Genomic DNA, 23,713 nt, shown 5'->3' on the forward strand with positions numbered 1-23,713 from the left:
CCTGGAGAATCCCATGGACAGAGGAGCCTGGTGGGCTACAGTCCACAGGGTCACAAACAGTTGGGCATGACTGAAGCAACATAGTAATTTGCTTTTTTTTTTTTTTTTTAAGGACTAACATTTACAAAGGCGCGAGTCTCAGGAAGTTTTTAGGCTAAAAATTGTAAAGTGAAATAGAAACCACTCTGGATATCTTCCTAATAAGGTCTAGAGCATGTTTTAGAGCACTTAGGAAATGACTCCTCAGAGAACTTATGAACATCAATAATTTGGGCTATATATAGATATTAAATATCTCCATGGCATTTTGCAGTTTACAGGGTACTTACAAGCATATTAACTCAGTCTGAGGCTCACAACATTCCTGTGAAGGAACTGTAGGTCAGAAATGTCTATTAATTTTTATAAGAGGAAAGTGAAGCTTAGACCTGTAAAGTGACCAATCCAAGATAAACAGCAGCAAGTGCCAGGATCAGATCTTGATCCCAGATCCTGAGCCTTGACATGATATAATTTTCATAGGTCCACATTTCCATAATAATTTGCATCGTCCTTTTACTTTCAATTTGTGTATAATGAGTTTATCAAAAAAGAAAAATGCATTAAATCACAATTATAAACTCTCATTTGAGTTCACATATCAGATCAAAAAGGAATTCTCAAATCAGATTCTTTTCATGACATTTATCCTGATTGCAATCATCCTATAAAACTTAATTTTCCTTAAATGAATTCAAAGACATGAAAACTTATAATTCTATATTCTAAATATAAACTCCATCTCCTTAAAATATGAGGTTCTTATCAAGATTGTATGAATCTGCATAAGGATACACATATAGGACAATAAAATAGAACTGAAAATCTAGAAATAAATCAATATATTTATGGTCACTTGATTCTGAACAGGGATAACAAGAGAGTTCAATGGGGAAAGAACAGACATTGCAGCAAACAGTGCTGAGAAAACTAGATACATGCATAGAAAAGAATAAAGTTGAACATTCCTGCCTAATACCTATACAAAAATTAACTCAGAATTAATCAAGGAGTAAAATATAAGAGCTGAAACTATAAAATTCTTAGAACAAAATATACATGGAAATCTTCATGATTAAGGACTAGGAGATGGTTTCTTAGATGTGACACCTAAGTCAAAGGCAAACAAAAGGAAAAATAGAAGAACTTTGGTGCTTCAAAGGACATTATCAAGAAACTGAAAAGACAACCTACAGAATAGAAAAAAATTTGTGCAAATCACATATGCTATAATAGTCTAGTATCCAGAATATTTTTTAAAAAACTCCTATAAAATAACAATAAAAAGGCAAATAACTGAACTCAAAAATGCACAATGCATTTGTGAAGACATTCTCCAAATTGTTAATAATAAGCCCAAGAAGATGTTCAACATTCTTAGTCATCAGGAAAATGCAAATCAAAACCACAGTGAGATATCACTTCACTGTATTACAATGTCTATAATGAACAAGACAAACATTAACAAGTATAGCAAAGGACATGAAGAAATTGGAACTCTCCTTCATCACTGGTAGGAATGTAAAATGATACAGGCTCTTTGGGCAAAAGTTTGACAGTTCCTCAAAATGTTAAACACAGAGTTACCATATGAACCAACAATTTCACTCCTAGGTGTACACTTGAGAGAACTGAAAACATATGATCACATAAAAATTGTACACAAGTGTTCACAGCAACATTATTCAGAAGAGCCAAAAAGTGGAAACAACACAAATATCTATCAACTGATGAATGGAAGTAAATGTGGTATACCCATACATTGGAATATTATTTGGCCATAAAAGGGAATGAAGTACTGACGCACACATAGCAACATGGGTGAACCTTGAAAACTTCATGCTAAGTGAGAGGAGCCAGCCACAAAGGCCCATTGTTGTATATTCCATTTATGTGAAATGTTCAGAATAGGTAAATCCATAGAGACCCAAAGATTAGTGATTGAAGGAGGCTGGAAGGAGGAAAAAGAGGGATTGACAACTGGGGTTTCTGTTCAAGGTGATTAAATGTTTTGGAATTAAATACTTGTGATATTTCACAACCTTGTGAACATACTAAAATCCACTGAGCTTTACTTTAAAAGGGTGAATTTCATGGTATGTGAATTATAAATTATAAATCATAATAAACTTTTTAATGAAATTCTTTAAGTTATCCTACCAATATTGTTGTAATGTAAAGCCCTAACAAGGTTTTTGCAGGAGCCAATAAATATAAACCAGAGGATATTTCAAGAGAAGTTAATATAGTTAAAGTGGCAAAATAATAGCATTAGTTCATAAGTAGACTGGGAATGTTAAAGTAAAAAATGAAGCTGAAATAAAACCCAAGATTAATGGAAAAGTCTTCTAGATCCAGAACATGTTTAGGTGAGAGCAGAGAAAAAATAAACTAATTTCTTATTTAATAATTTTTCCCTTATTTGACTATGACCCTGAATCATAACACCTCAGAGGCATTTCTAGGCTGTATGTGTGTATGTGTGTCTGTGTGTGTGTGTATTAGTTGCTCAGTTGTGTCCAACTCTTTGTGATCCCATGGAACTATAGCCCACCAGGCTTCTCTGTCCATGGGATTCCGAGGCAAGAATACTGGAGTGGGTTGCCATTTTTCTTCTCCAGGCGATCTTCCCAAGCTAGGGAGTGAATCCATGTCTCCTGCAATGCAGGCGGATTCTTTACTGTCTGAGCCACCAGGTAAGCCCATTTCTAGGGTACATGAAGGTTTTAAAAATAGCATTATTATGACTCTATTTTACTTGCAGTTCAAGTAGATGAAACCAACCACCCAGTATTACACATTATTATATGATGAACCCAAGAAATTTCCCTGGAGGCTCTTTCCTAATGCTCTACCTGCTAGCTATTTTCATGTTGAAAATGTCAACTATGTCAATTTTAAAGTGACATATACAGTCATATTTGTATCCCTCAGACTAAACTCATCAAGAATTACTGTTAAGTACAAAAGCCAGTGTTTATTCCAGCTTACATTCTTAGACTGTCTAGAAACCTTCTGGTTGGATGAGAATATTCCATTTTCTAGTTACCTATCCAGAAATGAAAATTTTAAAGGAAATTTTAAATTTTTATTTTAAAATGAAATTTAACTGAAGTTCAAGAATAATAATTTCTACCTCAAATCCCAACCACAATGAATGAATAAACCATTTACCAAAGAATTGTGAAGGAACAAGATCCTCTCACATTAAACACAAGATGGAGACAATGATATCATCTCTTTAGAGATTTCTGGAAAAGCCATTTTGCAAGAGTGCTTTATGCAAATGCCAGGACTTGTTGCTTTATAAGCAAAGGTTAGCATTCTCTTTAGCCTCGTCTTTGTGGGGCCAGTGATCATACGGGATACATGCATAACGCTTTCATGTATTTATTTTACTTAATCAGCACACCAACCCTACGACAGTAGAGACTAGTAATTATTACACTATTATCCATTTCACATTTTAGGAAGCAGGGGTTCAAAATAGAGAAGTGACTTGCCCAAAGTAACCAGGCTTGTAAGCAGCACACTCAAAGCTGGATCTACCAATATCAGATTCCACCTTCTTTCCACCGCATGCCCTACTTCTCCAAGTGAGCCATGTCAAAGGCAGACTTACGCATTCTACAATGAGAGGGATGACAGAATGAGAGGTTAGGAAGTGGTGAGGAAACAGAAGGGAACGATGAGAGGGGAAAGAAGTGTTTTATTAGGAAATGAGTCTAACCACTCTCAATTGCCCCAAATGTCCCTTAAGTGGCAACAATGCCACAAGTTACCCTTCTCTGAATCAATCCTGTGCCGCCAGTGTACAGCTACTGTTATTAACCGAGAATCATGTTCGAGACTTACACGTCTAAAAGGAATTAAAGATTTTTCTCCTCCGAGCTTCTGACAGCTGAACCTAGCCCCTCCCACAGTGGTCCGAAGCCCCTAGGTCTCGGTCACATTTAATACCTTAGGGGCCCGAAGAAACCGTGAGATGTGGGGGAATGAAGGGAAGAGGGTTTGGGTTTGGGGAAACGGGGAGGCTAAGGTTGGGCTACGGAGAGGGGAGCCTGTGGTGGAACTGTGGTTGGGGGATGTGGGTTTTGTGGCTGAACTCGAAGGTGAGGTAGGAAACCAGGATCAGAGCTGACAGTCAGGGTGAAGTTAAAAGGTTCAGGAGACGATAAGGGGAACTGAGGAGCTGACAGGACCAGAGAAAGACCTTGGAGAGTGCGAGGCTGGGTGGTCTCCGCGGCGCCAGGATGCATACGAGGCCCCTCTCGAATGTCTGTGATTGGATGCTCTCTTAGATCCCGCCTCCCCGGACCCCCTCCCCATAAGCCCCGCCCATGCCTCCGGGCGCGCGCCTGGGGAGCGGGGAGGGGGACCAAGCTGAAGAAGGGGGGAGGGGGGAGAGGAGAGACTCGTGCACGCGCTCCACTCGCTGCGGGTGCGCGAGCAGCGCGCTCCCGCCACCCGCGTCGCCATCTTTTCCCCCTCAGTCTGTCTGTCTGCTCTTGGCTTTGTCCGTCTGCAGCGCCGCCCCTCGGCTCCCCACCACCCGCACGACCCGGAGCTGCCCTCTGCCCGCCGGGGCCCAGTCGCGGAGAGGCCCGGCCCGGCGGGTCCGAGCTGCGGCCCGGGGCCCATTGTCCGGCGGTCTGTCTGTCCGGAGGCGGGGCCCAGGGACCCGGAGCGCCGCGGAGCGCCGAGGCGCCGGGTAAAAAGACCCCCGACTCTTTCCATCCGGGACCAGGCTGAGGATGCAGGGGCTCCTCGCCCCCTCCCTTGGTCGCCGGCTGTCGGTCCTTTTGTCAGTCTGCGTCTGGGGAAGGGGCCAGGGGCTCACTCTGGCCTGGGGGGCGGGGGCCGTCCTGGCTCTGATCGTCCTCTTGCCCCCGGCTCCAGCGACGCGGCAGGACCCGGCTGACTCCCCACCGCGGCCGTTCCTCTTTCCCGTCCCTCTGGCGATCTCCGGCACGGGATGGGTGTCCGCGCCGCCGCCCTCCCCGCGTGGGCCTAGGTCGGTCTCAGCCGGGCACCGCCGGGACGGCCCCGGCGTCTGACAGGCTGGGCTGGGGGAGGGAGAGGATGGGCGTGAGGGTGCAGACCCGGGTATCAGTCCGGAGCCGCCGTCTCCAGAAAGGCTTCTAAATTTAGATTTCTGAGAAGACTGTATTGTCTGAGCGTTTGTCTGAGCCGCCTCGGAAGACCTCTGGCTCTTGGCTGGTAATTCCCGGGAATCTACCTGTGCTCCTGCCTCAGGAAGTCAGAGGGACCGTCTCGGCTGAGTATACACAAGCTCCGGACCAAACAGAAGCGGGAACAGGGTGAACCGGGAGGCGGCTACGTGACCAGCTTTCTTGTCCTCTCCTTTCTGGCAGGTACAGACCACTGGGATTCAGGCGAGTTTACTTTGCTCCGTGGGAACTACACCAGATCTGGAGGTGGGAGTGAACCTTCTTTTCTTAAAGCTTGGATTTCACCCGTTTTTTCCTTGCCGAAGTCTGTGGCGTGTCCTGGAACCTGCAGCCTAACACCTGTGAGAGACCAGGGACAGTGTTAAGAGGAGTTGTTGGCCCGCCTCCCAAGGATTCTTAACCTTGTTCTAAAGATGGACAAAGCTGCCTCCCTTTTTAAATAGGATCCCTTGTAAACCTGAATCTCACCGGTTACCTTTCTTCCCATCCTCTTTTTCTTCCAGATGGTGATGTTCAGACTGTCCATTTACATTTTTGTGTGGGTTTCGGATTACGACTTGGGAACTGAGTCAGTGTTGAAAGTAAAACTGAGTTAGTGAACTTTAGGGCACTGTGTCTATGGATTTTATTAGCGTTTACTGCTGTAAAACAATTGGCTAATCTCTGAGATCTTGTTGTGCAGTCAAGAATGTACCTCCAGTGCTAGTTTTTTTAATTGTTAATTAATTAAATAACATTTATTTTTAAGAGTCCAAAACCCTACAGGCTTTCTTTTCTTTTGAGGGAGGTAAGAATATTTGCTTCTGTTTTCCCTTTAATCCCTCAGGTGTGAAGTCAGTCCCATCGGGTACCATCTGGTTGGTTCCCCATTTGGCCACTAGGAGGATTGTGAGATGCAGTGGACACTGGCGATTTAAATATGCAAATACTGATCTCTGTTTCCGGCTTGTAGCTTTAGTGTTGTTTAGTATTTAGTATTGTTGCCTCACCAAGGTGATCTGAATATAGCCTGTCTCAAATTATTTAGCCTTCTTTCGAAGGATCTTTATTGCCTTTATCTCATAGTTTCAATTTCAGATCTTGATGGGAAGAAAATGTAAATATTAGTTAAGATTTCATTTCTTCCTTATACAATAGAGAGCTATAGCTCTGCAAATTTGGGGGAAAAAAATGATAGGCAACCTGCATTTCATTCAACTTTCTGTTTTGTGATTTCACAGACTTATAGAAAAAGACCCAAAGTGTAATATTCATTCACCACTTCAGTTTATGACATAACTACTTGATTAAAAAGAAATCATCTCCATAGACAAAACTTAGAGGACACATTTCATTAGCATTAGCACTCAGCATTCTACCTTAAAGTTGATTTTTACTGTATACATTTGGAGTTTTTTTGTTTTTTTTTTAATTAAAGGTCTGAAAAAGAACTGTGTTTGATATGCAGATATGATAGAAGACTGCCTGAAAGCTGCTTCCTTTGCCACTTCCTGTGGAGGCCTGTCTTTGCCATTTGCGGTTTCTTTCTTCTTTTGGTAAGGGGAGGCAGGATCTGATTACAGGTCTGAGGTCCTTTCTGGCTACTTAGAGGAGTTAGTTGGCACAACAGGAGGCAAGTCTTCACTAACTTGAGTGCAGAGTATAGATGGTAGTAAGTAACCTCTCATAATGCCTCTTAAGGCAGTAAACTACAATTTTGTATTTGCTTATTCAGTGTGAGTACAATTTGAGAAGGCAGGAACTGAAAGAAAAGTTAGAGGGTGATCAGGTCCACATTCTTATCTTTGGTAGCAAAGAGAATATCTCTCTTTTCAATCTATGTCTGCTTATTCACTCTGTCTTTCAAAGAAAATTCACAGCTTCCTGTACTAATCCATTTCAGACTCTCTAACAACACTTAATGCTGGGAAAGCCTTTCTTAAAACTAACCAGGAACTGTAGGCGTAAGTATCTGTTTCCTCCTATTTCAGGGAAGCAGGTGCATGTCTCTGCAACACTTCTCATTTGGGGACTTTTTCTCTTTGTTCTTCCCACTCTTTGCTACACAGAGGCTGGATTGAGAAGAGGCACTAAAGTTATTAACTTTGACCACCACCTGGGAGCATGTGAGCAGGGCCAGGCTGATGCTTCACATTGGGGTATTGAATTAGTCCTCCACAATGGGGATGGCGCCCAGCTCTTCTGGTGAAAGCCTGTCTTCAGCATTGGAAGTCTGACTTGCTTTAGTGCCTGGCACTGTGCCTGCATCACTAGATAGAGGCTCTGCTTCCCATGTTTTCATTGACAGGTGCCCAAGAGTTTTGAGATATTTCCTGTTTCACAGGAATGTGGTGCCTTTGTTCCCTCCAGGAGAGATAACCTCTTGAAAAAACATCTGGAGGCTCCCATTGGTGCAGATTGCAGGGCTTGACTTCCAGAGGGCATGTGACATGTGAGCTGCCACCCTCTTGAGCTTCCTTTGCTTCCTTTCACAATTTGTGGGGTGAGCCCACAGTGTGTCTAATGCTGGTTGCCTGAGTTTTTCACTTTCCTTTCTACTCCGTGACCTTGAACATGATTACTTAACAGTATTCTGGATTCCACAGGTGGGTTTAGAGTAGAATGAATCCTTTAGAGTTCCCTCTCAAACTTCTCGGGACCTTAATGTTATGCTAGAGATTTATTCATTTCACTCTTTAAGTAGTACAGTAATTTATAAATGGTGAGTTTTACATACTCAAAAACTATTTTAAAAAGTCTTTTATCTTTTAATCATGTATAATTTCCGGGCTGAATGACACATGCTAACATTATCTTTTTTTTTTGTAGGTCAGCACCTTGCAAGGAGGTGGTAACATCCAGTCGTGAAACTGGGAAAAGCCAGAGATCTTGGATCAGGGAAACATGTCCCGTCGGAAACAGACAAATCCAAATAAAGTTCACTGTGAGTATGGGGCTTTTTTCTTTGAAACGTGGGAATGCTGAGGGTTGGAATGGAAGAGTAATCTGAATCTAGGTGATTGGCTCACACTAATTCTTGAAGCAAAAAAGAGTCAAAGGTGTCAAATGTGAGGGATTTAAAGTGTGTCTGTGCTAGGGTAAGTCTTGGAAACCTGTCTTAGGAATAGGTGTTCTTGATTCATCCTTAGTATTCACATTAACAGACATGTATAGGGTTCCTACTCTGTGCAAAGCCTTGTGCTAGATGCCAAGGCTGTAAAACAATAAAATGATATGTAAGACTAAAATGTAGCCACAGATATATAGAGAGGTAGATGAGCATATAGCAAGATAATCTACGCTAAGTGTCAAATAAGGGTGCTGTGCACTGTGTGTACTATAGAAGTTAAGAGGAGGGAGAGAACTCCATGAACTGAAGTAGCTGGGGAATGCTTGATGGAAGAGGCCCCACAACATGACTTTGAACTGCACTTTAGAAGGTAGAAGGTGGGGTTTTTTAAAACAGAGGAAAGGAGAGGTAAAATCAGGTAGGGGAAACTGCATGAACAAATATACAAAGAGGGAATGCATATGATATGTTCAGGGAACAAGGAGACTTTGTATGAAGCAAAAGTTTCATTTGTCCAGAAACCACAGACCATGAGGTTAGAGATGTTTAACTCTACACTGTAGAGGCCTGAAGGGCAGGCCAAGTTCATACTTCATTGTGACTGTAAGGAGATACTGTAAGGTTTTTAAGCAGGGAGAGTGGAGTGACATTTAGACTACAAAGTAGTATGCGGGATGGATCACATGAAGGAGAGACGTAACAGGAAATAGCTATGCTTTACTGCCTTGCATTATTTTTCAGCAGGTTCATATGTTTGTTTTAGTTCAGTAATTGGATTGTAAACTTCTGGAGGGCCAGACACTATGTCCCATATATAATTCCTGCTGTCCCTTTTTACTTTTAACACTGCTCAGATTTATTGTTGTTTAGTTACCAAGTCATATCCAACTATTTTGTGACCCCATGGACTGTAGCCCACCAGGATCCTCTGTCCATGGGATTTCACAGGCAAGAAAATGAGTGGGTTGTCATTTCCTCCTCCAGGGTAACTTCCTGACTTAGGGATTGAACCCATCTCCTGCTTGGCAAATGAATTTTTTTTTTTTTTAACCACTGAGCCATCAAGGAAGCAGCACTCCTCAGAGTGGGTGTTCAAAAGGGCCTTATTAAATTAGCATTAACATATTTATGCAGATTTGAGCCAATTAACCAGTTTCCTTTGTTCTGAGCAGATAAACATCTTCATTCAAACGTAAAAGACAAACAAGTATCCCCCCATTGTTGTGGAAGACTGACTAAAGCACAGCAACATTTGAAGGGAATTCAGCCTTAGAACATTTGCAAGTTTTTTTTTTTTTAAGGAAAGAATTCATACATTTGAGAGGTTAGATTAGTCAAGGAGTTAAAAGGACGAAAATTTATTAAAAAGATACTGTATGCCAGACAGTGTGTACCTTATTTTATTTTATTGGATAATTTCAAGAGTAGGAGAGAAAACCATAGGTACAGAGGAATTAAGAGGACTTCAGTATGTTATAGATTAAATGAGATTAGGGTGGCAAACATTCATATACAATTAATTCTTCTATTCAAGTCCCAGAAGAGTTGTATAAAACAGAGCAAGTTGGATGCTTCTCAGAGTGTATTCTGTAGTAAGTGGATCTGGAAGGCTGCTTAATATAAAAGTGAGTGGTTCAGGAACAATTTAGAAATTGCTGCCGAAACTGAAATTTAGTGGCCCTAAATGTGAGAATTGTCAAGAGAGATAAGATGAAGTATCTGTAGCATAGGTAATTGAACACAGAAGTTCAGAAGGATTGTCTCCTCTGCTCTGGTTTGAAGATGAATATTGATAGAGACACAGATGTTTCCCCAAGAAGGCAGGGTAGGAAGGGAACTCTTAGTAGAGTGATGAGTTCACAAATAAGGCAGCCACTGGAGTTGGGATTTACCTATAAAAGCCACCTGTCCAAAGAGACTTGGAGGAATGTAGCTCGCAGAGATAATGTATGACTGTGATCAGCCCAGGGGAGCCAGTAAATGCTTGTGTGGCAGATTCCTACACCCACATAGCATAAATCCATAGCCGCATCTCTTTCCACTGTAGTCACTTAAATCTAGGGTGAGCTGCTACTGGAGTTGGAACACAGGCCATAGAGAAGAAGGGAATACCATATCCACAGCTGCAGAAATGCAGTTTTCTAGAGTTGAGCTAGTGAATATCGTGTAGTACAGTGGTGGAGCAGGTGGGACTTTGCAGACTCTGCACTGGTAACCATTAAGAGGGCTATGAAAGCAAGGTTCGGGTATAGCTAAAAAGCAGACCTTCAGGGAGGGGCTGTTTTCATTGAGACCTTTGGGCGGGAAATTGTGAATTCGTCTCACACGATGGACTAAGAAAGAAGAAAGACCCTGAGATTTGCTAGTCTCTGGGGACCTTCTGCTTATTTACTATTTGGGGACTGAAGCTGATCCTCCCTTTTTTGAAAGGTCATTTTCTCATTGCCCATGATAATGACAAGTGGAAATTAGTAATTTCAGTCTTCTGACCACGTGAGCCTTCTATCCCCTTGTGGCAAAATAGAACCAATCAAATATATTGAATTTAATGCCTCTTCTCTATTTAAAATAAATGGAATGGATTCAAATTCTGGGAGACGGGAAGGTCTGTAGAAGCTTTGCTTAAATGTCAAAGCCAATCAGCATTTGAGCAGAGTAATGGCTGAGCTCCATCAGATCTGCCTTCTGGGAAGAAGAGGATTGTGTGGCATGAAGCTCAAAGCCCGCCTAAAAGAATACATTAAGAATCGCACTAAAAAAAAAAAAGAATCGCACTGCTGTAGCCCAGCAGCATCTGTCAGATCTACTTTAGAAGCCAACAGGCAGGGTGCTCTGGCATATACTTACTTGGCTTTCCTCAGGATTGTCTCTGGATCTAAACTATCATCATGATCTCTCCTCCCAGAAACATCTAGGCACTCTTATGTTTTGCCCGGTTGGTTAATAGACTTGATGCAGAGTTTTTGGAATAGAAGTCCAGAATTATTGTTAGTTACAGAGGAACTGCTGATAGCTTGAGATCTCTGTTAGATCTCTTCCCTCCCTCCTTCCTCATCTCACCCCCTTCTGAGTACAAACTTCTGTAAACTGTTTCTAGAGTGGTTGCAAATACAGTCCTTTGCACACTTTCATCTCATGTGTTTGTACCAAGCAAACCACTTAAGTAAAGGAACACTTTTTCTTAAGAGACTTCTGTTTTCAAATTATATATGAGACTGAAAACTTCCAACTTCAATTAAAGTTTTTAACTTTTACAGAGAAGTAGGAAAAAAGGCTCTAAAGTCCCTCATCTTCTAAAAAGTGCAATCTGTTTTGTCTTCATTCATTGTCAGCATCCTTGTAAGATAATGGTTCTGTTCCCAACATGTGGTAGCACCTCAGTTACAGAGACTGTCAGCTAGAAAAAGAATCTTAAGCGCCTCACTCCCAACACTAACTTATTTTATTCTGAATTCGACATCTGTTCGCCTAGAAAATGTCTCAACTGCTTTACTTAATTTCATTCCACCAGATATTGCATTTATTTAACTGGACCAAAGACTCAAGAAAGAGAATTGTAAAATCTTTTTCTTTCCAGTAACTTTCATCTCAGGCTTCTCATCTGTTCTTCAGACTTACTTGTGTGACTTTATTCTTATCTAGTCTAAAAGACCTTAGCCAAATCAGACCAACAGTATCTAGATTTCATACCATAAAAATGAGAGGTAGCACCTTCCTTTTTACTGTTGAGCTTAGATGACTTTTTCTCAACTATCAATAGACAGATACATACCCATGTTAATTAAATAAGATGGTTACTTTACATTGATATCTAGAAACCAGGGGATTTTTTTAACCAAGTCCAATAGTCTCAAGACAGAAGGAAATAGTAATTCTACACTGTAAAAGCAGGCAATTGTATAACACTTCTTAATCACTAGTATCTGTATAGATCATATTATACCTGAGTTAACATGACATACTTTTAGCAAGTATCACTACCTTCTTATGAAAGAATCCTTTTTTATAGTTTTTATATAGTTTGCTTTATGTTGATATTTAAAATAGGAATATCCCTGAGGAGTAAAGTTTACCTTAGCCTTTTTCCCAAGTCAGGAGTGGAATAAAATATGGGACCATAGCTTTTCTTTCCAAACTGCCGAAAAAGAGGATAACAGAATTAATATAGCCCAACTATCCTAGGTGAGAATGCTCCCAAAAGTCCTGGATAGGACAGCTGTATTAAACAGACTCTTCTCTGTTCTGTGAAGGCCTAAATATTTAGATAACATCAAGAGAAGTAAATTTTTAGCCCAAGTTAATGAAGACTAGACTGAATTACTAGCTGATCTTGAAAAGTACATATCCTTTTAGATGTCCTTCTAATTCAGTGGTGAGTCCCTGTTAAGAAAGGAGGGGAAAGTGTAGATTCTTGGTGTGTTAAACACCTAGCTGGTTTCTGGATAGGCTTCTTTAGAGATGTCTTTGATGTGGATGGTCTGCCCTTGATAATTACATGCTAGTACATAACTTATTCCTTAGTGTCATGCCTGCCACGGCCACCAGGTCCAAAAACAGGCATTTACCCAGAGTTCATTAACTGTTCCAGTTGGCCATGGTCTTGTGGTTACAGAGGAACCAACAAGGAGAAATTCAGTATTTCACTCCTGCAGAGAGGAGAGAGGAGGCCCTGTAACACAGAGTTCACTTTCTGCTCTCTCTAGCTATAATTTATATCCAGTGTGTCATCCTGAATATTATGAAGGTTGACCTGAAGCAGCTTATTTTTCCTTTACTTGAGGGCTGTGTATCTAGAAGTGCACTTAGACTTTTAGCATCTCTGTTCCCACTCACAGTATCATTCAGAGAAGCATAATATTACTCTAAGCCAGGCACGGTAACTCATCACATGGCGTCAGAACCAGAAAAATGATGGTTCCTTTCGTCATTACTGGCCTTGAGAATATTATTTTGATATTTGCATCATATATATCAGTTTCTCCTGGAAGGAAAGGAACACTGACAGTAGGATCAGAGCTATTCTTATCACACAGAGACAAGCATTTGTTTTTGGTAAAATCACTCTAATGAACCACTTAAACTTCTGTTTACAACTATGCTAGAAAGGAGTTGAAAAATATGGTTATCAAGGGTTGGATAGACTGGAGTTTGAATCTTTGTTGCCACCGTAGATCTTAGTTTTTCTCCCAAGTAAAATATGGATAGTAATTCCCACGACAAAGGGTCTTGCAGAGAATTAAGGTGAAGTAGCAACTATAAAGGAGGAGAAGGGGGCGAAAGGATGAGATGGTTGGATGGCATCACCGACTCAATGGACATGAGTTTGAGCAAACTCTGGAAGATGATGGACAGGGAAGCCTGGCATGCTTCAGTTCATGGGATAGCAAAGAGTCAAACACGACTTAGCGACTGAACAACAACAAGGCAACTATAAAGCACTTAACACAGCCTGGAACTCGGAAGTGCAAAATAATCACTATTATTAGCATTCAGCACTTAACATATAGGACATGTTGACTGAATATTTGCTGAATAAATGCCTAAGTGAATCACACAAAGCCCGTGTGTGTTCTTAGTCACTCAGTCATGTCCAGCTCTTTGCAACCCCATGAACTGTAGCCCACCAGGCTCTTCTGTCCATGGAATTATCCTAGCAAGAATACTGGAGTGGGTTGCCACTTCTTCCTCCGGGGGATCTACCTGACCCAGGGATTGAACCTGTGTCTCTGTTGCTTCCTGCATTGGCAGGCGGGTTCTTTACCACTGAGCCACCTGGGAAGTCATACTTCACATCAATTTTTTCACTGCCTGAAGACTAGTTGTTCAAGTCATTTGACCCGGTCGTTTCCCCTAAATCATTGTATCAGCCTCAGAACCTGAGTCTGTTTAATTTCCCTTCTCTTCATTAAGAAAGCACCTGGCCTATTGTCAGACATTTCACTAGGGCTTTTATTATTCTTCCTTGGTGGCTGGAGAATGGGGATTGTAGTTTCCACTCTGACTGAGATAATGGAAACCTTGAGAAACCCAATTCTTTTTTTCCCTTATGCCTGGCCTCTTGGAAATAAAAGAGCACTTAAATGTTAACTCTTCAATAACCACACAGACACCAGGCGGAGTTCCTTTGGGTAAATGCACAGTCAAGGATGGTTCCAGGGCTTTTGGATACCCCATACGAAGAGAAAAAAAAAAGACCACACTGAACCAAGGAGACTAGATGAAATATTAATCCTGTTGCGAACTGGTTGGCATGTTTCAGGAAGTTTGTTCCTCAGCAGAAGTGAGTTACATATTATCCATTTTCCTTTAAATCAATCATTCAACCAATTTTTTATTTGCTCGTGACTAATTCTTATAGATGTGAGAGAGTCAAGGGAAAACTTCCATAGTATGTCTTGTAAGGAGAGTGGATGAAAGATGGGGTCAGAGATACTGTTTTTAGATGGATCGTTTGAAGCACTTGCTTATATAGTCAGAAGTAGGCAGTCAGGGCCATGTAGCTAATACACTAAGATTCAAAATTGTGCCCAGATTTGTTGCCCTATCTTCATCCCATCGCGCTGCCTCTTGTCTCTGTCTCTCCATTCCTGATGGAACGTTATAATATCAATTTATCACCTCTAAAAGGAGTCAAGAGTAGAAGGATTTAAGAGAAGCAAATGCTTCTTTCTAGAGCATCTGGCTTCTTGCCCAGGAAGAGTAGCTGTGCCCAGAAACCACTGGAGGCCACCAGCTGACTTGGAGATGAATGACCCCACCACAGGGTACCTGCCTGTCTCCTACCTTTGAATGGTCTGCCTTTCCAACCAGCTTGCCTGGGGATGTACTGCCCAGCTGGTGGCCTGACTATTTTTCCTTGTGACCACCAGGGGATCAAGTATTTGCTGGGCTAGAAGAGCAAGCCCGCCAGGCGATGATGAAAACTGATTTTCCTGGAGACCTTGGCAGTCAGCGACAAGCTATCCAACAACTAAGAGATCAGGACTCCAGTAGCAGTGAGTTCTGCACCTTCTGGTAATGACTCAGGGCAATGGGAGAAGAATTATCAGAGTGTGTGTGCTCTGGGGATTGTGCATGGGGGTTGGGAGGAAGACCTGAAGGAGACTTGTGGATCCTCAGTGTTCCCACAGGTGTTCTAAGGTATATGGGCATATGGTTGTTCAGAGAGAGAATAGGTTTGACATTATGTTGTTTTTTTTTTTTAACTCAAGGACTGCAGTACTTGGCATAGTGCCATACACAGATAGGTTTGTGATAACTCTGATGGGGCATAGGGATGTTTAGGGATGTTTAGTGTGCAAGGAGCCCCTGGGCTAGGTCAAATGAGAAGAAAAGAAAATCCCTATCCCTTAGAATCTATTTATTCATAATTAATAAAATACAAGCGTGGTATTCATGAAGGTTTTGCCTGAAGACCCGGTTTTAATGCTCTGTAAGAGGATTTGCTTATTAGTGAGATTACATGGCACATAAAATGGTAATGTGCAGGCCTTCCCACCCCACGTCCTGAGTAGATCCTTTGATGAAGAGATTGAAAAGACAGTGGCTGGTAACTGGCTGAGCCTCAGGGATCATCTGTTCCATGACTTGCTTGAACAAATACACTTTGAGATGTGTTATTTTCTAGGATGATACCCTCACTTTATTAATTTGATCCTTCTGATATTGGTTGTTATTAGTATCAATTCAGATTGACATTTCTGATTTTTCTCCACATTTGCAGTTGGAAAGGAGAGAAGAGGGAGAGAGTTCTGCACTATTCTAGGCACTACATTTTCTATTTAAACTAACATGTTAGCAATAAAAATAGTAATTTAGCAAGTCATTGCTCAGGTACAGAAAAATAAACCCAAATATTTCTCGAAAGTCTGCAGGAGCCCCGGTTTTAGTAGTAGGTGGGAATGCTAAATCTACGGAAGTCTGGCAGGTTTCCGTTCTGGAAGAGTTGTATCATTCCTTTACATGGCAGACTTTTTTTTTTTTTTTTAACCTTTCTAGTAGATATATTTGAATTTTTGAGAAATTACAAAAAGCGTTTGATACAGTATTGTCTTAGACTACAGGTATTCTAAATAAGCTGATGAGAAAACATTGTATCATTTAATCTGTGCCGATCCTTATTTACTGAAGTGGATTCAAACTAAACCTTTGGACTGAGGAGTAGTGCATGCGTACTATGAATCTTTCCAGGGCTCAAATCCAGGCCACTAACCAAATGGAATATCTAACAGAGACACAAGTAACTACTAGCAGGTGATGTGGGTAGATTTTCTTTGGAAGAAAGGGAATGTGACCAGTTTTGCCCAGTTACTGGTAGATTTAGAAATTACTTAAGGGATAATAGAAGATAAGCATCGTTAGCTAAGAAAGCCAAGTCCCACTGCCAATGCAGAGAGCCTGGTGAAGCTCCATCCTGTATTCCTCTCACTGACATTCAGGCCCAGAAGTCCAAGATCCAGGTGGTGTTGGGACGGGACTAGTCTTGACAGCTTCCCCAGGTTTGGCTTCCTCTCGGGATCTTCAATGTACTAGCACTTTTTTTTTCCTTTCAGAAAGAACTCCTTACATTACTGTGTTTAAAAAGGAAAACAAAATCACTTCTTTTCCTATTTTATAATAGGAAAAAAAAAAATCAGCTCACACAAACCTTGCAGATCCTCTAGCCACAGGCAGACCTCTACACAGCCACATCCTACTCCTAAACTAAAACAAACTCAATTCTTATTTTAGTCATTAGAAATGATGTTTCATCCCGAAGTAAAGAATGTCCTGTTCCCTCCAGTTAAGCAGTCAGTTATCCATCAGATAATCCAAGGAACCACCAGGAATAATGGACTTATTTAGCCTAGACTGCTGAGTTCCTAGCAGGGTGAGGACACCGTGAGTCAGACGCCACTGCAGAATGCCAGAGGTCGGTTGCTGTACTAACTCCTGCACTGTCCTGAGCAGCTTTTCCCCTAGAAAGTGACATTTTTACCTAATTTCCTACTACCTCCTTTATTGATAAGAAGAGAGAAAAACTTGTTGGTGTTTCTACAAGTGCACCTTGGGGTTTGTTGGGAGAGAAAAGACTAGCGGGTCTCAGAATAGAACAGAGTATGACACCACGGAGAAACTGTGCAGCGAGGTTAGGGACAAAAGTAAGTAATAAAATCAGTGATAAGTGTTGGTAAGTTGAAAGTGGTGTGTTGTCAGAATAAGCATGGTGTGAGGTGCATGGGAGGTGTGATTTGAAGTGTGAGATATTTGGGAAGCGTGTGTAAGAAATTATCGTTTTTATGGTAATATACAAGGCCTAATAACCATTTTCCAATGCAGTTTTACCTCTGATTTTCTCTTTTATGTATATATGACAACATAAGGAACAGTTAGAGCTGGCTTCCACTTAACATGATTTGTACTCAAAAAAAGCTCTGATGCCAACTATATTATGGAAGATCTGGGGGTGTTTTCCATTTTAGCTGCAAACTCTTGGGTGGAAAGCAACACAAGATATACTCATGCAAAAATCAGAATAAGTGACCAGTTTGTGTGTTCCAGGTGACAGTGAGGGAGACGAAGAGGAGACCACACAAGATGAAGTCTCTTCCCATACGTCAGAGGAAGATGGAGGAGTGGTCAAAGTGGAAAAAGAGTTAGAAAATGCAGAACAGCCTGTTGGTGGAAAGAAAGTGGTAGAGCATGAGGCAAGTGATAAATGGATCCTGAGTCTGGGCACCCCTTCCCCTTCTGCTCTGTCCAGATGCCTCTCTTCCACCTGAAGGCAACTCTTGCCTCTGAGGGTCTCCCGAGTTTTCAGATGCAGCCTCTCTTCTTTCACAGCACCAGGTACCCGACCTCAGGCACACAGTTCTCATCACACCCAGCCTTCCTTTTCCACCCACCCACATATCACTTTACCCACACGCAGCTCCTGCTCCCGAAGCTCCCCACTTCTTTCCAGCAGAACATCCATCTTTGCAAAACTATTAGCTGACTTCCTGAGATGTACGCTTGAATACACTTGCAAATTTCAGTCACAGTGTTAAATAAGGTGCCATCTTTTCACTAAATTGTCTCTTGAGGATTCCTGCAAGAGGCATGGCAGGAGGGAAAGCTAATCTCCCTACAGTGTTTACCTTAGGGGGGAAAAATTAGATAAGCTCTCTGGAGTAATTCTATGTCTTCATGGCAGGAAGCCTTGGAGAAAATGAAGATGGGAACAAATTTAATTCCCTTTCCCCTGTCACTCTTTCCTTTGACTTATGATGGGAACCTGAGAATAATGTATGATAAGAGGTTGTGTTCCTTTTAACAGGATACCCTTTTAAAAGTAGCAGGGGCAGGGAAGAGACTGGTAAACCATCTTAGTGAATTGCCTACTTGTGTTGCAGGTCACGGAGAATTTGCATTCTGACCCGTTACTTGGACTCTGCCAATGTCCCCTCTGCCAGCTCGACTGTGGGAGTCGGGAGCAGCTGATTGCTCACGTGTACCAGGTATGGCTTAGGGAGCCACATGTTCCGGAAAATGGGCACCAGTGACTTGTTTAGCCTTTGCCTCCAGCCCCAGAAAGAACCTTGGGTTGTTTTTGCTTCCACCCAGATTCCACTCTTAGAGAATAAGTGGGATACATTGAGTGAATTATGTTCTGGGTTCTCAGGCAGACATACTGTGAGAATTAAGTATCATTTTTTTCCTAAAGTAATTAATGTATATTTTATATAGTGAGAGAGAAATGGGCTTTGTTTCAAAGAAGAAAAAAATGAGCTAACAGATGTTTCTGAAATACTGGAGAAAGTTAGTGTAAACCAATGCATCAGAGCAAGACAACCTTTTTTCTCCCGATCCAGTCACAGAACACATGTGTCTTGTGATCTGTAGTGAACAGGCATCAGCGCACATGGCAGCCTGGGTTTTACCATAAAGATCTCAGGTTTATGAGGGGAAGCATTTCTTCAGAAGACTGATATTAAAAGATGGAAGGAAAAGCTGTGCATTTAAATACCTTTTGGGTACCAGTCTTCCCAGCCAGCTTCTAGACTTGGCCTTCAATGCTCCTTTAAAGAGCACTTATTGGGCTTCCCTGGTGGCTCAAGACGGTGAAGTGCACTTTACACACCATGGGGCAAACAGACGGTGAGAAATTATCCTGAGCAAAAATTCTTCTCAGGCTCTGAAGAGGGATGTGGCATCTCATTGTTCCCCAAGCCAGCCCCACATCCCAGAACATAGTCAGAACTCAAATCAGTGAAATCTGAGCAGTGGTGTAGATGGCCTTGCCCTTCTGAAGGCCCTTTAACATGAGCCTGTTCCTTTTCTGGGTGCTAAATACAGAGAAGAGTTCTTGTTCTAAGACTAAGGAAAGAGGGGACATTTCCCAGAAAGTAGTTCCTCAGTGGGTAGAACTTGTCCTGGAGCTGGTGTGAGTTGACAGATGAGGCTCTCTTTTCCAGCACACTGCAGCCGTGGTGAGCGCCAAGAGCTACATGTGTCCCGTCTGTGGCCGGGCCCTCAGCTCCCCAGGGTCACTGGGTCGCCACCTCTTAATCCATTCGGAGGACCAGCGGTCTAACTGTGCTGTGTGTGGAGCCCGTTTCACTAGCCATGCCACATTTAACAGGTTAGCCGGGCACCTAAACCTCTATGCTGGGAGCAGATTATTGGGTGTGGGTTCTCCTTTCCCAGTCAAAGGCTTGGCATTGCAAAGGCAACTGACTCTTGACTCTGGAAATACAAAGAAGGAGGCTAATAAATATGTCCATTCCGTTAAAACACCCCCAAAGGGAAATGAATTCTCATGTGTTTCCTCAATCAGAGTATCTTCATCTGGAAAGGGATGTGGGGAAGTCCAAGAACCTTCATGATAAAGCATGGAGAAAGAAGTTAGAGGGGCCGTGAGGACCCTCACATGAGGACAGTCTCCTCCGTGTCTAGGAAGACGGGCTGTGTGCACTGTCCGCATCCTGTTTGCTAGTTAGTGTACAAGGCAGGGTCAGCCAGGGGGACGTGAAGCCAGTGGACTGGACCTCCCCTGTGGCAGCTCCCACCTCAAGGAGGACTGCCTTGCACAGCTCCTGCAGACACCAGCAGTTTGTCTTGAACGGAACTGTACGTCGTAAGGGCTCCTCCTCTGATTTCTGGTGGCTTGCTGTGGCGGTTGGCTCAGTCCCTAACCCCAGGTGGGCTTCAAGACTTGGTAGACACTGGCCCAAAGAAGGGCAAGAGTGGAAAGGTGGAGGAGGTCTCCCAAGTACTCAAGCTGACCCCTAGTGGTGAACTTGGAGCGACTGGCCTGGCAAGACAGAATAAATCAGGGCCTTGTTAGACCATGGCATTAACTATACAAAATTTTTGCTTTCCAGTGAAAAACTCCCCGAAGTCCTTAATATGGAATCCCTACCGCCAGCCCACAGTGAGGGCCCCTCCAGTGCTGAGGGGAAGGACATTGCCTTTAGTCCTCCAGTGTACCCTGCTGGAATTCTGCTTGTATGCAACAACTGTGCTGCCTACCGGAAGCTGCTGGAAGCCCAGACCCCCAGTGTCCGCAAATGGGCCTTGCGTCGGCAGAATGAGCCTTTGGAAGTCCGCCTGCAGCGACTGGAACGAGAGCGCACAGCCAAGAAGAGCCGGCGGGACAATGAGACCCCCGAGGAGCGGGAGGTGAGGCGCATGAGGGACCGAGAAGCCAAGCGCCTGCAGCGCATGCAGGAGACGGACGAGCAGCGGGCACGCCGGCTGCAACGAGATCGGGAGGCCATGAGGCTGAAGCGAGCCAACGAGACCCCCGAGAAGCGGCAGGCCCGGCTCATCCGGGAGCGGGAGGCCAAGCGGCTCAAGAGGAGGCTGGAGAAAATGGACATGATGTTGCGAGCTCAATTTGGCCAGGACCCTTCTGCCATGGCAGCCTTAGCAGCTGAAATGAACTTCTTCCAGCTACCTGTGAGTGGGGTGGAGTTGGACAGCCAACTCCTGGGCAAGATGGCCTTTGAAGAGCAGAACAGCAGTGCTCTGCACTGAAGCCATACCCTCCTGCCTGCCTTCCCGCTCACCACCCACCCGAGCCCACAGGGATCCGTACTCAGTCACCCTCAGATCCTGTCCTTGTAGCGGAGGCAGGCCCGGGTTTGTTGCAGGTGGACCTGCATACCCCTTGCATGTGGGAGCAGGATGATGGGGTCAGGAGGGACCCGGCTCCAGGCAGCTGTGGACGAGGGAGCAGGCACTCCAGACACTTCAACTCTCCAGCCCACTGCTGCAAGGTCTGCGCGTGGGACTGTGGGGTCCCAGTGCGGCCCGCGGAGTTATGAGGGCAAATAAATTAATTTTATCTTTCTGCCCTTTCCTGCTCTTCTCTTGATTTCATTCTAGCAAACGAAGTGATCTAAGACCTGGATGGAAGTTTTCAGACAGGAACTTCTAGTGATTGTCTTTTTCCAAGGGAGGGTGCTCCTCCACTTAGGCTCTCCAAGCAGAGATCCCTTATCTGGCCTTCACAAGTTAATGACAACACTGAGAAAGAACTGATGCCAGCTTTGTGAGGGTCCATGCTCACAACCCTAATGAGGCTTGCCTGTGGTCCCAAGAGCTAATTCAACCTAGCTTTCCTTTTCTAAACTCGAAAGTAGACACCTTTTCTCATGACTGGGGCTTCCCTGATAGTTCAGTTGGTAAAGAATCCGCCTGCAATGCAGGAAACCCTGGTTCAATTCCTGGGTTGGGAAAATCCGCTGGAGAAGGGATAGGCTACCCACTCCAGTATTCTTGGACTTCCCTTGTGGCTCAGCTGGTAAAGAATCCACCTGCAATGTGGGAAACCTGGGTTCGATCCCTGGGTTGGGAAGGTCCCCTGGAGAAGGAAAAGGCTACCCACTCCAGTATTCTGGCCTGGAGAACTCCATGGACTGTATAGTCCATGGGGTCGCAAAGAGTCGGCCGCTGACTGAGCAATATTGAGCATACCTTTTCCAAACTCAGAAGCGGACACCTTTCCTCATGACTGGCACTTGCTAAAGAGGATGCAGTATTTAGACTAGGTACCAACTACTTTGCCCAGCAGAATTCAGTCTGCCAAACTTAAAATTCTACCCTAGACAGCAGTCATTTGCATTTAGGGATACAGTCATAGAAACAGCTGCAATATTAAGGTACGTAGTGCCAGGGAACTCAATATTTGAGAGAAGAGGTTAACAGCCCATCTTCTTATGTAGTCCCCAGAGCCAAGGTAGGATAATAAAACCCACTGAGGAAAATCCAGAGTTAAGGTGATACTGAGAGCTCAAGTCAGTAGTGGTCAAGACCGGAGCAAAATGACTACTCTGGCAGTCTGTACGGCTGCCAAACCATGGAGGAGACAAGAGCTGAGGCCATTTCTAAAAAGCCGCCTGTGATGGTACACAACAAGCACAAAACTTTCCTTAGCCTGCACCAAAGGTTGTGTACAGTTTAGATAATTATAGATCCTGAGGTCCAGAAGGAAGTGCCCTAGTTAAGTTGTAGCCAGAAAAATAACTATGCCAGGAATGTGGACCTCTTCCAATATCATAACAAGGAAACTTGGACTCCTCCCTGATCTCCGTAGGTTCAAGGCTACTTAAAGAGTGTTAACTGACCCCCCACCAAACTAGGGTTAATTCCTACCAGGCTGGCTGAAATACTTGTTTTGAAAAATACAAAAATTTGAATAAGCCTATTACAAAGTACTGGACATTTTAAAGAAAATATTTGAGCCGAATGGCTTCCTCACAGAGCCCCACACTGGAAGTTCTACCTGGGATGTTTCAAAAATGGTTGCGCACTCATTATGTGTCAAAGATTGTTCTGAGCACTTTCATGGATTATCTCATTTAATTTTTACAACAAACCATGAGTTAACACAAACTCAGGAATTAGGTGCCTGGATTTAACATTCTGTACTGCTAATTAATAGCTGTGTAACTTTTGGCACATATTTAAACCTCTTCGTTTTCCCACCCACAAAATGGAAATAATAATACCAGCAACAAGTAGTTGTTAATATATAATGCACGTAGATTTTGTGGCACACGGCAAGTGCTCAATAAATGTGAGTAACTATTACGTATCTTGAGTGTTTCACCCCTTACTAGTGGCAAGCTAAGTTAGAAGTGGTAGCTGGGATTGGAGCTGACTTACTCCGAAAGTTTCTGGCATTGTTCCTGAGATTAGAATTAGAAAAAAGGCCAACAGTGAGGGCATCTACAGGTCCTTGTGGTTGTGGTAGTACAGTATTTGAGTCTCCAGGTAGACTTCTGGGTCCCTGAGATACAACAGAACGTGTAGAGCACAGTTCAGGACTAGCTCGCGCAACCTGCCCCCAGGCCACCACATAAAGATGGGTGCCGCTTGCTTGCTAGTTCAAGCCCTGCCACACAGGGCTTCGGTCCCCCACCCAAGGGCCACCATCTAAGGCTGGGATATGAAGAAGGCGCAAACA

General features: G+C 43.2%; 1 protein-coding gene across 8 annotated transcripts; it reads left to right on the plus strand.

Annotated features, from left to right (window-relative positions):
- Positions 1-4,602: 4,602 nt before the first annotated feature.
- Positions 4,603-21,600, plus strand: ZNF821 (zinc finger protein 821). 8 transcript variants are annotated; one of them, XM_043898987.1, is made up of 9 exons: positions 4,672-4,750; positions 5,415-5,477; positions 6,649-6,766; positions 8,040-8,154; positions 15,150-15,275; positions 17,821-17,966; positions 18,654-18,758; positions 19,716-19,882; positions 20,625-21,600. In XM_043898987.1, the coding sequence occupies exons 4-9, from the start codon at positions 8,115-8,117 to the stop codon at positions 21,277-21,279; spliced, it is 1,239 nt and encodes a 412-aa protein (XP_043754922.1). In that variant the 5' UTR covers positions 4,672-4,750; positions 5,415-5,477; positions 6,649-6,766; positions 8,040-8,114; the 3' UTR covers positions 21,280-21,600. The 8 variants fall into 8 exon arrangements, with proteins under 8 accessions (XP_043754926.1, XP_043754923.1, XP_043754925.1 ...); XM_043898989.1 differs by having other exon boundaries at positions 4,675-4,750; positions 6,679-6,766; XM_043898991.1 differs by adding an exon at positions 14,954-15,044 and having other exon boundaries at positions 4,603-6,766.
- Positions 21,601-23,713: the final 2,113 nt, after the last annotated feature.

Source organism: Cervus elaphus, chromosome 4 (assembly GCF_910594005.1).
Source record: "Cervus elaphus chromosome 4, mCerEla1.1, whole genome shotgun sequence".
Classification (NCBI taxonomy): domain Eukaryota; kingdom Metazoa; phylum Chordata; class Mammalia; order Artiodactyla; family Cervidae; genus Cervus; species Cervus elaphus.